The sequence below is a fragment of the Furipterus horrens genome, unplaced genomic scaffold, assembly GCF_987537825.1.
Source record: "Furipterus horrens unplaced genomic scaffold, mFurHor1.1.pri manual_scaffold_9, whole genome shotgun sequence".
Classification (NCBI taxonomy): Eukaryota; Metazoa; Chordata; class Mammalia; order Chiroptera; family Furipteridae; genus Furipterus; species Furipterus horrens.
The window spans coordinates 100654217-100671256 of record NW_028327179.1 but is presented as its reverse complement, the minus strand read 5'-3'; the positions used below and the strand labels follow the sequence as shown (position 1 = coordinate 100671256).

The following is a 17040-nucleotide window of genomic DNA, read 5'->3' as shown; positions in this document are numbered from 1 at the left end:
GTGATCGGAAAAATGGGTCGCTGTCACATTGATGGGTGTGCCGGTGGCTCAGCCGGGGGCAGCGGGGCGCCACCCTTGACCTACAGAAAACGGCGCTGAGTAGGAGTTTATAGACACAGAGAAGTACATTCAGGGTTATTCTTTTAACCATTGGTTGCAAATAGCAAAACAGGTAGAAATGATCTCGCTCTCCATCCGTAACAACAGTGTGACTCCCCTTTCCTGAGCGTTTGCTCGGCGTGACGCCCTGTTCCGCGCACTTGGGGTGCTTTGCCTTAGGAAATCTTCAGGCAGGTTCAGATATATTCATTTTGGAGGTTGAGGAGCGTTAGATTCAGGAAAGGATTGGGTACATAGATCACGGTGTATCTGTATTGTCGCGTCCAAGGCAGCCGTGAAAAATGTCGCGCTTTAATAATGGATAAGAAAGATTACAAACAAATTTATTTGTGACTTGAATGATAGCCAACAGGTTAGTGGTTACCAGAAAATTTTAAGTTGATACTTTGTGCTGTATGTTTTTGTTACTTGGGTTTTTATTTTTTTTAATATGGAATGATTTTTTATGATAGAAAAATACAAAAAAATGCCGTGTTCATTTAAATATTCCTTTCTCTTTGGAAATTACTTCCTCATTTTCTCTTGTTACCTTGAGGAAGAAGACTTTGTTTGTTTGAAAATAGTCCAGACTTCTGGACTCTGAGGTCAGGAAGGACTACAATTAATTATATAGAAATCAAAGTAAAGCGTAGCGAAGTCTTTCAGGACAGACAGTCTTGCGTGCTGTGTGCTTTCCTTGGAAGGTTTAGAACTAGGTCCACACCGTGGGCTCCCTTGACGAAGGGATCTTGACCTGGCGGTTCTCGGAACGGTGGACGGTTCCTGGCTGCACACCCCACCTGTTCCACAGCTGGACTTCTTGCAAATAATTTTCTCAGATAACGTAAGGTTTTAGATCGTTTCACCTTTAACAGCTCTGAAGACCCTGAACACCCTTCTGTTACGAAGCACTGAGTGTGTCGGTCCCGTCACAGCCACGGCCCTCCAGGCGTCGGGCGGACCCCGCTGGGCCGCGTGGGGGCTCTCCCGGCCTCCGGGTTGGGCCTTAGTGGACGTTGTGGGTGTTTGTGGAGCCGCCCACCACGGGAGGCTGTTTCCCTCGGCAGCGCGGGGTGCTAAGGCGGCGTCTGAGGCTCGTGGGCCTTTTCCTCTTTTCCTGAGGTGGCTGCAGGGAAGCTGAGAGCCGGGCCCACGCCCGGGCCCCTGGGGCGCCGGCTCCCTCGGAGCCTCTCAGTTCCCCAGGCGTATTCTTTAGTCCAAGGCCTCCCCCATGTTAGCGGTCGTACCTTTATTTCCCATTTTCCTTCCTCCTTAACTTTAATTTATGCCTGTTCTGTTTCGTATTAATTTGTAAGTTAATATGACATATTAAAATACAAATAGTAAGGGCGGCCTTGCCGTGCACTCATCTGCTCAATCTTCGCGGTTAATACTGATCGGCCTGCATCTCCTCCTTCCTCCGGCTCGCACCCCTTTCAGGAGCAGAGGCTGGCCCCTGCGGGCGTCGGGCCCTGCTCCCCGCCATGCACAGAGGCCTGGGGAACCCAGGGGGGTTGCGAGGTGGCTGCCTTCACTCCGGCACTGGCGCCCTCGGCCGCCTCCGTGGCGACCCCCTCAGCGTGGAGGGAGGAAATGGCCTCGGGCTCAGCCCCCGCAGCCTGGGCCTCTTTCTGAACAGTGGGTCCCATCTGCTCAGAGACGGTTCCCCTGTCTTTGTTTGTGTTATTTGTGGAGAGTCCCTTTAGAGCTCAGATACGTGTTCATTATGGGGTACGTAGCAGAATCTGCTTGCGTGTGGGGAGTTTATGAGTACTTTCTAGGCGTGATTACCTTTTCCTTTGCTAAGTCGTTGTATTTAGCAACATTTGTGTCTTGAGTTTAACCTAAAACTGCTCGTTTTCTCACCCTGACTCTCAATGTGACGTAACACTTCACGTTAACCATTTGCTTTTCCTCCCCCGCTCAGGTTTGGGTTTCCAGGAGGCGGTCACGCCCCGCTGCCAGGGCAGGAGCGCTTCCTCGTGCCGCCTCAGCAGATCCAAGGACCGGGGGTCCCTCCGCAGCTGAGAAGATCGATGTCTGTGGACGTGGCCAGGTCTCTTGGCGGCCCCCAGATGAGCAGTGCGGTGGGGCTGCCCCAGCACTTCCCCCCGCAGAGCCTGCCCGTCCAGCAGCACAACATCCTGGGCCAGGCGTTCATCGAGCTGCGACACAGGACCCCCGAGGGGAGGCCCCGGCTGCCCTTCGCTGCCTGTCCTGGGGGCGCCCTTGAGGCCCCCCCTCCCCCGAGGCACGGGACCTTCATCCCCCGTCCGGACTTCCCCGGCCCCAGACACGCAGACCCCATGAGACGGCCTTCCCAGGGTCTGCCTCAGCAGCTCCCTGCGCGCCTGCACCCGGAGCAGGTTCCTCTGCCGCACCCGGAGCAGGGTCACCCTGTCCATGCCTCTGTGGTCACGAGGTCCCTGAGTCACCCCCTAGGCGGCGAGTTCGCAGAGGCCCCTTTGCAAACACCTGCACCGGTGGAAGCGCCACCTGATGCTTTGCAGGCAACCGCCCAGCCTACTGACGCGCTTGAAGAAAAACTCGACTCTGATGACCCGTCTGTGAAAGAACTGGATGTTAAAGACCTCGAGGGGGTGGAAGTCAAAGACTTGGACGACGAAGACCTTGAAAATCTGAATCTAGATGCGGAGGACGGCAAGGGGGACGAACTGGACACCTTAGGAAACTTAGAAACCAGCGACCCCAACCTGGACGACCTCTTACGGTCGGGGGAGTTCGACATCATTGCGTACACGGATCCGGGGCTGGACCTGGGGGACAGGAAAGGCGTGTTTAACGAGGAGCTGGACCTGAACGTCCCAATTGCCGATAAGTTAGATAATCAGTGTGTGTCTGTAGAACCAAAAAAAAAGGAGCAAGAAGGTGAAGCCGGGGTCCCTTCCGACAAACGCTCTCCGTGGAGAAACGCTACTGTGGCCGGGGAGATAAAAACGGAAGTGCTGTCTCCGCACCCTAGAGGGGAAACCAAATGCGAAGGCGAGAAAAGCGAGGACGGTAAGGGTCGCGCTGACACTCCCGGCGCCCAGGCTGCCGCGCACCCCGACGGGGCAGGTGGGGGCGACAGGGCTGCCCTGCAGGCCCGGGAGGCAGACCTGCGGGACGGCAGGCCCCTGCGCGAGGCGGCTGCCCCCGGCGCCAGCGGGGCTCCCGGCCCCCCACAGCTGCCGGCCGACGACGCAGGCAACGCTTGTGGCGTTCCCGCCCCCGCGCCAGCCCTTCCCAGCTTACTTGCCAGTGAGAAGTCGGGTACCTCGGACATGAGGCCGCTGGGGTCTCCGCCGCCGGCTCTGCCGGCCTCCCCTTCCAGCCACGTGTCAAGTTTGCCGCCGCCTCTGATGACGCCGCCGGGCCACATTCTGGATAACACCGTGAATTCTAACGTGGCCGTCGTCTCTCGGGTGAACCACACTTTTCCCCAGGGTCTGCCGGTGAACCCGGGATTCCTTCAGGGCCAGTCAACAGTGAATCATGGCTTCGGGACGGGACAGCCTGCCAGTCAAACCGTGCCTCTCCCGGGCCAGTCCGGCCCCCCGCCGCTGATGGTGCCCCCGGCGCTGGCCCAGCAGGGCCGAGAGCGGCCCCTGCTCCTGGAGGAACAGCCTCTGCTCCTGCAGGACCTCCTGGATCAGGAGAGGCAGGAGCAGCAGCAGCAGAGGCAGATGCAGGCCATGATCCGGCAGCGGTCGGAGCCCTTCTTCCCCAACATCGGTAGGCGCCGCCTCGCATGTGGGCGTCGGGGTCGCGTGCGGGGTGCATGTTCGATTTCAGGGTTCAAGTTACATGGGCTACAGCACCAGGGGTCACGTTCCTCTTCCTCCTCCAACTTGAAGATGAAAGCAGTTAAGAATTTTAGGTCCCTCCCAGGTAAACCAAGAGGTTCAAACTCTTGGACTGGCCCAGGCCCGGCTGGGGTGCTGCTTAACAGAAACAGAGTCTTCTTCCTGAGTCCTTCCTTCCAGCCGTAATTACCACGTATTTTCAGAGGCCTTGAATTTAAAGAAGTTAGGATAGAAATGTACATCTTATTTCCATTTCTGTACAGTAAATGGCTGCAGTTTTTTGTTGTATAAACCTATTTAACTCATTTCCTGTGGCTTACTAATTTTGGGGGGGAGGGACACGAAACCGCACCTCAGCAACATTGTCGGAGCGCCTCTGACAGTGAGAATGAGGCGTCAGAGGCCACGGTTCGAAAGGTGCTTTCTCCTGAACAGTGAACTTGGCCTTCTGCCCTCTATCCATTACCCAGTTTTTCATACTGGCCTATTTCTTTTTTCCTACCTGCAGAGAGGTCTCTTCTTGTAGCTTATCCTTATTGAGAGGGTATGTTCTCAAGAAATTGATCTGTGTTTCTCTTTAAGGATGATAACTTAATGTAGTGGAATTCCTTAGTATTGGAAGTAATGCCAGTTTTCCTCATGTTACCAAGACTGAAGAAGCAGTTCTGATTAGAATGTGAAAACCTGGACAGAAAGGAGTTCCATGGCTTTAGGTTATTGCAGTAATTCCCTGTATGTTTGCCAGGCTTCTTGTTTTCCTTCTTGCGGGACTGAGGTATTAAAGCTTGCCTCAGTTACAGGCCACTGGGATGCGTTCAAATCAGACTCAGGTTCTTAGCATCTCAGAATTCCCCGCCTGGTCTAGAAATCTGTAATAGAGGTTATTAAGTGATAGTGAAAAAGAGTCTGTACATTAAGTAACGCAGAATAGTTGTATTACATCTTAAGTGTGACTTGAGCCAGGCACTATGAAACAAGTAACTTTCAAATGTATTTCTTCTTTAGATTTTGATGCAATTACGGATCCCATAATGAAAGCCAAAATGGTAGCCCTTAAAGGCATAAATAAAGTCATGGCACAGAGCAACATGGGCCTGCCACCGATGGTCATGAGCAGGTAGGTGAACACGGGTCTCGTTCTTCCTTTGTGTCAAGAAGGGCATGAAATTATTACTGCTTCCTACAAAGACTATATAGTAACTCAAAAAACTACATAATTCCGGAAGAAACTGGGGGGTGGGCCCCTTGTAGGACAGGCTTCCCCTACTAGGTGAGAGTCCCAGGAAACCATCTGTATCAATGCACCACCTGGTGTCATTGTGAGAGGCTGCGTTCTGCTTCAGCGCATTTTTTAAAAAGGCACTTTCAACGCATTGGCCCATTTCATGGTGGGTGATTTACAGGCGTGCCTGTCCGTACCCTGCTGAGTGTCAGCAGTTTTTAACCAAAAATGGCATGAGCCCCGTGCCCAACCCTGCCGGTTCCCTTGCAGCCAGGGGAGAATGTGTACACCCTTCCACTGTTAGCAGGAAAATGGAAATGATGCATCGAAGAAGACTGTGAGGGTGTTGACCTTCTAAATTTCTAGAGTCAAGAGTATTTATCCGCTGAGGGGCATTAACATCAGGGCAGTATCTTCAGACTGGATCATAGACCACCATCAGAATTAATGCGGTAGTTTTTTTTTGTTTTGTTTTTTAAATACGTGTTCCTTTACCGTGACGCAGACCTACCCCATCAGACTGTCTGTAGGTGGAGCTGGTCTGTCCACGCACGTGAGCGGTTCTTAGGCAGACGGCTGTTTGACAGCCTCCGTCAGTAGGGAGGGAGCGACCCTCAGGGTGGCCGCATTATCTCACTGACAAACTCTGTGTGGGAAGGATGGTCATGGAACTGAATATAAAGTCCGCGTATGTCTGCAGCCCTCCCTCCTGGGAGCACGCCACTGCCCTTCCTGCGCCCCCACCCCCCCACCCCCGGCGGACCACGTCCTAAGGCCTGAGGACCCTCGGGACTCTCGCAGCCGGGAGAGCAGTGGGCGGCGGCGGCAGGGCCCAGGCCAACCCCTGCACCTGTCCGCAGAGTCCCCTCTGTCCCTCCTCCGCTCCCAAGCCTGTCCTGTCTCACCATCCCCGGCTTTCAGGACTGTACTCTCAAAATTTTTTTAAAAATGCACGACTTTAATAAATGAGAGACCGCATGTGAATTAGGAATGCTGAAGGTCAGGCTTATGTGCTGGGCTGGTTTGAGGGTGGGGGGGCGACGCTGTCGGGTCCCGGTGGAGACGGCGGCCCCCGCAGTCAGCGCTGCCCCGCAGCCGCAGGGCCTGTCACACTCCAGCAAGGCCTTCGGTCTCTTCCCAGAGCACCGCCTGTCCCAGACCGGAAACTGTGTTACAGAGGAAACCCATTGTATTTGAACCGTCGTTTAAATTTAAAGATTATGGTGTACCTGCTTCTTCATGCATTAACCAACCCAGCAGGAGGTTTAATCATTACCCTGACTTCTAAGTGGCAGAGAAGCTAGATGGTCCGTACTAGGCACATGCAGCAGCTTTCGTTACAGGATCCGGTTTGTTGCTGCCGAAGTCACGGTGCCGCTAATAAGACCGTAGTTTGCTGTCTCCAGTTAAGACAGAGGGAAATTAGGCCAGACTGCATTCAGCACTTGGTCTGAAAGGAGGGCCCCCCTTATCGGAGCCCCTGCTGACTCGGCATCCTGCCTCTGGGAACCGGGGGAGACTGAGGTGTTGGCCACGTGCTGGGCATCAAGCCTGCTCTCCTCCTGTGCTGTGAGGACGCAGACGGGGCCCCTCCAGCGGCGCACGGGGCCGGCCGAGGGTGACAGGCATGGGTCATGTTGGACTCAGAGATCCTTCCAGCCCCGGCTGTCGGGGCGTGGGGGTCAGTGAGTCTGAGTATCGGCCTCATGTTTTTAACCTTATCGACTTTTTCTCGGTCAGTAACCACTTTTTAATTTACTTTAACATTAGATATAGAAATGTACCGAAATGTGTGAAACATCTAATAGAGACGTACCTCTTTATTCAGAATACAAAATAGCCGAGTTTCCAGTTACTTTTATGATTTTTGTGTTTTTCGCCCAGAAAAGGTATTTTTTAAATAAAGATTGGAAGAAACAATCTTAGAATTTATGTAATAAAACTATTTCTTCACTAGATTTTTTTAAAACTTCATTTAAAAGACTTGACTTCATTTTATTTTAAGTTGCAATGAAGCATGTAATAGTGTAACACAGCGCCGGGTGGCCCGGCTGGCTTATCACGGCGCCCGGGTGACTGTGGGGAAGTGACTTGCTCTGACTCCTACTTTCACCCCAAGTCAGGTCAGAGGGAGGAGTTCATACTTCATAGAGACTCGGGGGGAGGGGCGCAGGTGGGGGTGAGCTGATGGTGGTGGTGATGAAGACTGGCACCCTCCTTTCCCTGGGAGAGAAAGCACACTGTTAAGCACTTCTCGTCATTGTAGTTCTAAAGGCGTGACGTCTGATTCCTGGTGCTTCCTGCCCACAGGTTCCCCTTCATGGGCCAGTCAGTGCCCGGGGCACAAGCGAGTGACGGCCAGACTCTCCTGCCGCAGGTCATTCCACAGGTATCGCCCCCCACCCCCACCCCTCCACCCCCTGTCCCTCTGGGACACTCCCTTCCCACCCAGCCTCGTCTGCAGAGGGGGCCGCTTCCAGCAGCAATGGGAGCCTTGGGGACCAGCTCAGCAGAAGGGAAGGCTTTCTGATTAATTTCTAAGGGAAAGGCAGAGTAAGGTTAAAAGCTGACCCTAGTTTCTGTAAAGGATTTGTATATTTAAGGGTAGAAAACGCGTGGAAACCAAATGCTTCGGGTTGGTGGTGTCACTTTTATTTATGTTTAACTCCACAAAGACTTAGTCGTGTCCTGCATTTTGGATTTAATTCATTATTTTTTTTAAATGGTTATAACCAGTAGGAAATACTGATTATAACCAGTCTATTTAGATAGCCGCGTTCTGCTGTCTCTTTATTCCGTGGGAGAGTTTAGTTATTTGGTTACTCGCCATCCGTAGCACCCAGCTTTGAGTATGAACATTTGAAGTCAAGCAGCGTTAGAGACAGGAGACCTGCCCGTCCCCTGCAGTGTCTGCCTAGAAAGAAGAGGAGACCTGCTGGGCTGCCCACCACGCACCTTTGTGGAGTTTCCTTTCCGCCAGCCAGTGTGCTCCCGGGTAGTTACGCTGCTGACGGCCCTCTGTTTGCTGTTGAGAGAGCCCGTCTCAGGCAGCGGAAGGGCATGGGCCTCATAGCTGAGTGTTTGATCGGTGTCCGTTTGCTTTATTAACTGTGCACATTAGAGACTCAGTCTTCGTTTCTAAGAACTGCTGTGGAAGGGGACTGAGTCAGTCCAGGACCCATGCTTGTCTCAATGGCAGGAGAAGGCAGACAGATTTCATCAGAACGGGGTAGGGGGGTCTGTGATCACGAGCTCCCTGCTGACAACGCCTGACTTGCCCTGCGTTGTGTTCCCAGTGGATAAGCCCTTCCCTCACGCGTCGTTTTCCACCTGAAATCCAGAAAACAGAACAGTTCAGACAGAGTCTAAGATTTTCAGAAAATAGGTTGTCACCACTCAGTTTGTTCTACTTTTTATTAAAGTGAGAGTTTTAAAGACATCTTAGGAAATGAAAGGGGTTTTGGTTTTTGGTTTTCAGTCCTTCCATTTCTTGTTCTCTTTCTGAAAGTTGTTTTTCCCCTTGAACTGCAATGTGGAATAACCCTCTCTGTAAATCTTACCTGTTCTAGGACGGCAGCATAACACACCAGCTTTCTAGGCCCAACCCTCCCAATTTCGGCCCGGGCTTCGTCAGTAAGTATAAACCCAACGAGTTACGTGTTTGCGGGGGCTGCTTGTTTGCACTGTGTTTGTGCTCTGAGGTCTGAAGCTAGAGGAGGTGTGTGGAGGCCCGTCTCAGTGCCCTCACCCTTTGTGAAGCCTTAGGCGTCTTTTCCTCCGGGCATGGATTTTCATTGCTTTTTTTTCTCTGTGCATGAAGAATTATAATTAGATAAATATGTTAATACAGAAAAATCGTCTTCCCCATTCTCTTCATTATTGTTGTTGCTTTTTTTTTTTTTTTTTTTTTAATGCATATATATACAGACCGGGCACTTAACCATCTGTAGAGTTAAACCTCTTCTTGCTCTCGTGACCGTCTGCCTCAGGGACCAGGACACTAACTGGGGACACCCTAGGGAAGGTGCTTAGAAGTCAGCGGGGTAGCAGCGTGGATGCCCGAGTCCTGCCTGGTTGTCTCCCGGGGTCCCCCGGCGGTTCAGGATAGTGTGTAACGTTCTCCCCAGACTGAGCCTTGCTGACCTCTTCAGACTGTCTAGCTAACTTTTCTTCACCGTTATTTTTCGTTTTGCTCACCTCTGCTCTCCTGGTTCCAGAAACCAGAAAGGCTTTCCTTGCGGTAGGTCTCACTCTACCCGAAGCAGCACTTGCGAACCTTGCGAAAAAGCCTGTTCTCGGGAGGCGCCCTTCACACGCAGACGCGATGCCACGCCCGTGTGCGCGGGGGCTCCTGGGTCCAGGAGCAGACCCCGAGTCTGACCCTTTAAAGGACCCCGGCATTAACTGTTGTCACGATCTGAACACATGCGCATTGAAAACGAGCAAACCGCGGTGACCGACGGGCTTTTTCTGGCGCGCTCTGCCCGTTGGCTCGGTGTATTCTTACTGTGTGACAACACACTGGTTGCGCTGATGTAGTTTTTCAGCTGAAGTCCTTCTTGGAATAGTATTTATTCATTCTTTGCCCCGTAGCCAGTCAGCAGGTATACTGTGAATTTCGCTACATGCGATGAGGTGTGGTTTTTTTTGTTTTGACTTGGCATCAGGGAAGTAAAGTGCCCCTAAAGGACAGAGAAGGACTATTGGTGTAAGATGAAGAGAGGTAACTATTTGGGGGAGATACTCAGGACAGTCATAGAAGGAGAAAGGGATTTACGTGGTTAATTTTTCCCCGTCTTTGCTTACTTACGGAAGTACAAATTACAAAAGTCACACAGATTACCAGTGTTTTTAACTTACAGATTGCCTTCAAAAAACAGACTTCATCTTGGTCCTTTCTGAACCTTCCTGTGTTTCCTCCCTCTCAGTTTAGGACATATTTTCATTATTAAGAAACAGGGGAAACCGTACAAACTTGGGAAAATTAGCATGGGAAATGGTTCCTAATCCATGCTCAGGACCCTAATGGGATCTTTGTGTCTTCGAAGTCTATAAACTTGACTTAATAATATACACACATAGTTAGTTCAGTAGGTTCTTTTTATCTATTAGATAAAAGTCTTCTGCTTTTCAAAGATTAGATTTATAGTCTTGATAAGTATGAAGTTAACCCATGACCTGAACATGTGCGTTCTTTGATTCTCTCAGATACACTTTTTTGAAGGCTCCTCCCCCGAGCCGGTCTGTTGTTTATTACGTGCTTTACAACACCTGCTCCGTGGTCCTGGTAGAAGGGCGTTGCCTTGCACACGGGGTTGTGGGACTTCTCTGTGTGGGACCCTGGGGGAGGCGCCCAGCTGAGCAGCCCGTGTCCCCTCAGATGACGCGCAGCGGAAGCAGTACGAGGAGTGGCTGCAGGAGACGCAGCAGCTGCTGCAGATGCAGCAGAAGTACCTGGAGGAGCAGATCGGTGCGCACAGGAAGTCCAAGAAGGCGCTGTCGGCCAAGCAGCGCACCGCCAAGAAGGCTGGGCGCGAGTTCCCGGAGGAGGATGCCGAGCAGCTGAAGCACGTGACCGAGCAGCAGAGCATGGTCCAGAAGCAGCTGGAGCAGGTAACGGGCGCGCCCGCGCGGCGGGGACAGCCGTCGCCATGCAAGAGCCGCGTCCTGTCCCCGGGGCGCAGCACTGAGCAGGTCCAGCCTCGGTCGGGACCCAGAGGAACAGCGTCACGCTCTGGGAGGGAGCCGCCGTGGCGGGGAAACGCAGGTGCTGCCCCTGCCCAGGCCTCGGCTCTCCTGAGCGCGGAGCCCCCGGGGAGACCCAGGGTTCCAGCGGGGACAGAACGGGGCCCGAGACGTGTTGGCTCCCTTGGGCTGACCTTTCCTTGACCATCACCTCCCTTCCCTGGTTCCGAGTAGTGGCTAGACGCTCAGATACAGCACTTGAGTCATTCTGGTGACTTTTTCATGGTATATTCTTAACATCTGCTCTCAGTATTTTCATTTTAAAATACATTGGTGTCTTTTGTGAAGAGTACTCGTTCCTAAAACCATGGAACAGTTCTGCTGTTACCGTCCATTACCACCCAGTTGTTTCTCAGAGAGCCCATATTGAAGTTAGTTTCACTTTAAAAAGAAGTAAAATTTTAAAATTTTATTTAAAATGCAACAGCAGCAGCCCTGGCTGGCGTGGCTCAGTTGGCCGGGCACCGTCCGTCAAGCCAGGCGGTTGCAGGTTCCGTTGCTGGTTGGGCCTGCGCCTGTGCGGGGAGGCGGCCCTGTTCTGGGCGCGTGCCGGGGGCAGCCGGTGGTGGTTTCCCTCCTCTCCTTCCCCCTCCCTCCCCTCCTCTCTACAATCAATACAAACAATAAAATAAAGCAATGACAGTGTTCAAAATGGGCTAAGAGCCCTCTTCTAGGTACTTACCCAAGTAAGTAAAAGCTTGGGTTCTCACAAAAACCTGTACATGAATATGTATAGCGTCTCTATTCATAGTCACCAAAACTGGAAGCAGCCCGTGTACCCCTGCGCGGTGAAGGGCTGAGCAGAGGGCAGCCTGTCCGTGCAGTGGAGTACTATGTAGCCAGGAAAACGAATAGCTTGGATGGATCTTCAGAGCTCTATCCTGAGTAGAGGATGCTAATCCTGAAATGTTACCTGCCGATTCCACGTGTATGACGTTCTTGAAATGACAAAGTCATCAAGCTGGACAGCAGTCCAGTGGTTTCCGGGACGCAGGGCTGGAGCAGGAAGTAGGACTACAAAGCAGGGCAGTGAGGGAGTCCTGTGTCTTTATTGTGAAGTGGCCACACTGACGTCCGCGTGTGTTAACATTCATCGAGTTGCACGCCCCAGAAGTCACCTTGGTTCCTGTCAATTTGTAAAGCTGAAAAGCCCCGTAAATGTTAGCAGTAGAAAGGGGGCCATTCAGAGGATGCTGACAGAATCCGGCATGCTTCCTGGCAGCGGGCGCTAGGAAACAGCCTCCTGACGCCAGTGTGGCCGCCACTGTGCCCAGGAAGAGTCCGGTGCATCATCGCAGAGGCAGGCGACGCGCTCGCCAGGCTGCCTGTGGACGAGGGGTTCCAGCTCAGGTGACCTGTCCCCACGCTGTAGCCACCGCAGTCAGGTGCCAGCAGTGAGGGGACTGAAGTGTAATTTGTTACAGAAGCCAGGACTGATCCAGAATGAGAGGTTCCTTTTCTCTGTAAATGTACTGGGTTTGTGTTGATTACGAGGAAATACTCTGAAGCGTGGACGTTTCCCATAACGCCACCTGAGCGCTTGGGCTGCCTCCGGTGTGTTCCGGAAGGCCTCCACGCCGAGGGTCTCGCGCTGCGTGCCCGCGGGGGCGTCCTGTGCAGGTGCTAGTGCCACGCCCAGAAAGGGGGCATCTGCTCTGTGTCACCGCCTGCAGCCCCGTGCGAGCTCAGTAGGACACGCGGTCGTGACGACGGCTTTAAAGGACTTCTGAGTGTCGTGGGGAAGGCGGGGACGCCACCTTGTTTTCTCAGACATGGTTCTAGGTGCTGCAGGTGTCGTCCTCCCACTGCCCCCGCCCAGTGGGGACTCCTTGGTTCCCCACAGTGAACTGGTCCGAAAATGCAAGGGAGGGCAGAGTCCCACAGCTGCTGCGACCAGTCAGCGCCGCTGTGCGCAGAGACTGCCGGTCAGCCCAGGGAGCGGCAGGTGTGGGGACTGCAGGCCTGAAACCCACCCGTGCACGGACGGGGTGGCCTCGGAGCATGGGCACATGAGCAGCCGCCTCCCTCCCGGCTCCCTGGGGGAGGCTGGGCCACCCGCCCTGGGCACAGAGGCTTTAGAATGAGTTGACACCAGTCAGTCAGGACCACACTAGGAACTATGCAGAATATTATGTTAGCGCTCCCATGGATTTCAGATGCTTCAGTGTGTTGGCTATTAAATGCAAGGCGTCTTCCAGTCTGGTCTTTTTAGCCTGAAGGGGAGGGAGGTGCCACTCTGTCCATTGAAGAACTGAAATGTTAGGTGTCTAATGGTGCGATTTGGGTTAACCCTCAGCTATTCTAGCCTTGTGTATTAGTGCGGCTTCTGGGATGTTAGTGAGCGGATTCCTATGTAGCTTCTGTTCCGTGTCTTTTTGTAGTTGAAGTACTTCATTTCCTGAGATACCAGCTTTGCTTTGGGTATTCCCCATGTAAACATGTTTTACAGGTGACTTTACGGAACTCCTCTTGTTAGGAAAGATTGGCAGTCGTGAGTTAGTGCGTGCTAACCCAGCGTGTTGTGGTTTTTTCCGTGGCCTAAGGAACCCGTGTCTGCCTGCACAAGACGGAGCGGCCCTCGGTGCGGACCACAGAGCCCTGGGCCGCTGTGGCGCGGTGGCCCCCGCAGGGCCCGTCCTGAGTGCGTGTCGCCCCCCTTGCAGATCCGGAAGCAGCAGAAGGAGCACGCCGAGCTGATGGAGGACTACCGCATGAAGCAGCAGCAGTGCGCCCTGGCCCCGCCCGGCGGGCCGCCCCAGCCGCCCCTCGTGCCCGGGGCCGCCCCACACGTCCTGGGCCAGCCCGGCTTCCCCCTGGCGGCCCAGCCGCTGCCCCACGCGGCCGTCCCGCCCGGCCACGCCAGCCCCGCGCGGATGCCCAGCTTACCTGGGTGGCAGCCCCCCGGCGCCCCCGCTCACCTCTCCCTGAACCCGGCCCGGATTCCGCAGCAGTTACCGGTGAAAGCGTGCACGCCGGCCCCAGACGCAGTGCCCGGGGCAAACCCCCAGGGCGGCCCGCCCCCACGGGTGGAGTTCGATGACAACAACCCTTTCAGCGAGAGCTTCCAAGAGCGGGAGCGCCAGGAGCGCCTCCGAGAGCAGCAGGAGCGGCAGCGGCTCCAGCTCCTGCAGGAGGCGGGCCGCCAGCGGGCCCTGCAGCAGCGGCTGGGGATGAGTGGGCGGGCGGCCGTGGCCCAGGGCCCATTCTGCAGCCCGGACCTGCCTTGTGACTTCCTGCAGCCCCCTCGGCCCGTCCAGCAGTCTCCGCAGCACCAGCCGCAGGCGGGCCAGGCTCCCCAGCAGCAGGGCACGCCGGGCGCTGGCGGCTCCCCGCCCGTGCCCACGTTCCTGCCGACCGGTGAGCGGAGGCAGCTCGGACCCCCCTCGTTTGTCGCGGACTCACCATCGGTGCCTGGCGGGAGCCCGAACCTCCACCTCGGTCAGCAGGCGCCTGGAGGTGTTCCTGGCGCCAGCTTCCCGCAGTCCCCCGCGCGGCCGCCGTTCGCACCTGCCTCGGCCGCAGCCCCGCCGGGGGCAAACGGCAGCCTCCCCTGTGGCCCAGACCCCGCCGGGACCCACGGACAGAGCTTCCCTGGCTCCGCCCCGTCTCTCATTCAGCTCTACTCGGACATCATCCCCGAGGAGAAGGGCAAGAAGAAGAGAACAAGAAAGAAGAAGAAAGAGGACGATGCAGAATCCGCCAGGGCCCCGTCCACACCGCACTCGGATGTGACTGCTCCCCCGACCCCGAGTGTCTCCGAAGCTACCTCCACGCCCACGGTGCACACGCCCAGCGAGCCGCCCCCACAGGGGGAGTCCAAGGCGGGGGGCTCCTCGGCCCCTAGCGCAGTGGCCGGCCAGCAGCGCGCGGAACTGGACCCCAGCCTGCCCCCCGCCGAGTTCTCCCAGGGAACTCCGCATCACCAGACTCGCGGCCCCGCGGAGGCGGACGGGCGGCCCGTGGGCGCCGAAGCGGACAGACTGGAGACAGCCGAGACCGAGCCCTGCCAGGGCCGCACGGGCCCACCGCCAGAGGGGCACCCGGGGGGTCAGGCTGCTGAGGCCGCCGCGGTCCATCCGGCCCCCTCAGGGCAGAGCCCTCCCCTTCCTGCTGGGGCTCCTGCTGGCAAAGGCGATTCGGGCAACGAGCTCCTGAAGCACCTGCTGAAGAACAAGAAGGCAGCCGCCCTCATGGCTCAGAGACCGGAGGGCGCTCCGTGCGCGGAGGACAACCGTGCGAAGGACAGCAAGCCGGCGGAGAGGCCGAGCCCGGCCGAGGGACAGGTGAGTGTGGCTCGGCCGGCGCAGCTGTGACCCTGTGCCGCAGCCCCGCGCTCTGCAGGGCCATCTTCTGTTCCCTTGTTTCTACGTCCGTGGGCCCAGCGCCCTGACTCACCCCGTAAACTCTACGGAGGAGTGATCCGTTCATGCTCAGGCTCGGACAGTGGTGCTTCTCGTGTGTGACGGGCCTGTCAGCTGATCTATCACACCAGGGTGATCTAACTCAAGCAGAGATGTAAACATCTGTGTCTCTGTTGCCAAAAAGCATGCAGGGCAGAGCGGCCCCCACACCGGGACCCGCTGGGGCCCCTGGGGGCGGCGGGGAGCCCCGCGTCACAGCGCATTAACCGCCTGCCCTGACGCGTCCTCCCCATGGGTGCTCGGTGACCGCTGTCGTCTCGAGTATCGGTGGTTTGCTCTTCGCATTTGCTTTTGTTTTTCATTTGCTCAAAGGGCTTCCTTGTAAAGACACCTTTATGAGCGGCCACCCCCGCGTTTCTGGGAACCTGCTGGAAACGGTTCTCAGCCTGGGGTTCTGGCACCCCCGCCTGGTGCCTGCTTCCTTGTCTCCCAGCAGTTGTGGGTCTGTTGCTGCGTCTTCCAGAGCGCACCCTGCCCCCCCCACCCCCCCACCCCACCCCCGGCCTGCGCTTCTGCATTGGGCTTTGTGATATCTGTGTTGTCGGGTGAACGGCACCTCGGGGCAGGACGCTGTCCTCGTAGCATGTGCGGGCTTCCACTTCCTTCCCCCTTAGCTGTCTGGCCGCACAGCAGAGGGGGTGCTGCCCCAGCAGGTGGCTGTGGCTTTTGTGACTTTGACCGCACCACGCTCGTCACCAGCAGATACGCCCAGTCCCTGAGCGTCCTTCTGATCCACCTTCCGTGAGCTGCTGTTTCTGCAGCGCGGCTGCCCTTCTTTCTTACATCCCAGCCAGTATCTTGTCCTTTGGAAACGGTTCTGGGACCATCTGCTCCAGGCGCTTTTCTCAAGTCCGCGCTGACGCCCTGTGCCCACGGCGCCCGCTGTGACGGCCCCTGGAGGGCGTGCCTCTGTGCTCAGTGCCCAGCACATTCCTTAGCTTACAGCCGGTCCTCGGGCATTGAAGCCCTAATGCCGGCGATCATATGTAAAAGAATCGGGGCTTCGCTCAGAAAAGGGGCAGCATTAATGGTGTGTGTGTACCCGTTTGGACTCTGTCCCATGTCCTCCTGTCTGCTGCGGGGTGGCCGGGAGCAGAGGCACCACCACCAGGGGCAGCGGCTCCTCCCCACAGCCTGGCATCAGGCCTTACTGAGCACTTGCCCTGAGGTTTCATTCCTTGTCCCCAGGTTATAGTTGATGGTGTTCATGTACTTTGTAGTCCCCACATGAGGCTAAACCGTGGCCGTCGTCGGGCTGACGCGCTGTTTCTCCGTGCCGAGCCTGTTCTGTTTCAGCTGGGATGAGGGGCAGGGGCAGGAGAGGCCACTCGGCGTGGAGCAGGCCCCTGCCCCATCCCTCCCAGCGGGCGGCCTGGGCAGTCCTGCCTGGGGACTCAGCCTCCTCACCTGTCAGACGGGATCAGTAATGCTCCCGCCGTGTGGCGTTGCTACCAGGATCCCAGCGGCGCAGTCCCCCACGGTGCTCGTAACACTTCACAACAGGACAGGCGCCTACCCGTGACCTGCCCGTCCTGTAGTCAGGAATCCGGCCTCAGGAGTGTCCGAGTCTGATACGTGCAGAGACGTAACTATGGGAATGGCTGAGGTCCTGTCTCTGCTCCTGGAGAGAAAGAACATGGCCTGGACGCACGGCAGCAGCTGTTGGTTAGCCTGTTTGTTCAGCGACCCTGAGTCTGGATGGGATGCAGGGGCTTGGCAGCCGTAAACATCCCTGCTCTGGCGACCA

General features: G+C 55.8%; 1 protein-coding gene across 1 annotated transcript in view; it reads left to right on the top strand.

The window, feature by feature from the left end:
• KMT2C (lysine methyltransferase 2C) overlaps positions 1 to 17040 on the top strand; it is a 204449-nt gene that overhangs the window by 168344 nt on the left and 19065 nt on the right. The window contains exons 39-44 of the mRNA XM_090287721.1: positions 2027 to 3834; positions 4911 to 5022; positions 7438 to 7516; positions 8697 to 8760; positions 10508 to 10740; positions 13536 to 15155. Of these exons, the coding sequence (XP_090143847.1) occupies positions 2027 to 3834; positions 4911 to 5022; positions 7438 to 7516; positions 8697 to 8760; positions 10508 to 10740; positions 13536 to 15155 (3916 nt within the window). The remainder of the gene's footprint in view (positions 1 to 2026; positions 3835 to 4910; positions 5023 to 7437; positions 7517 to 8696; positions 8761 to 10507; positions 10741 to 13535; positions 15156 to 17040) is intronic.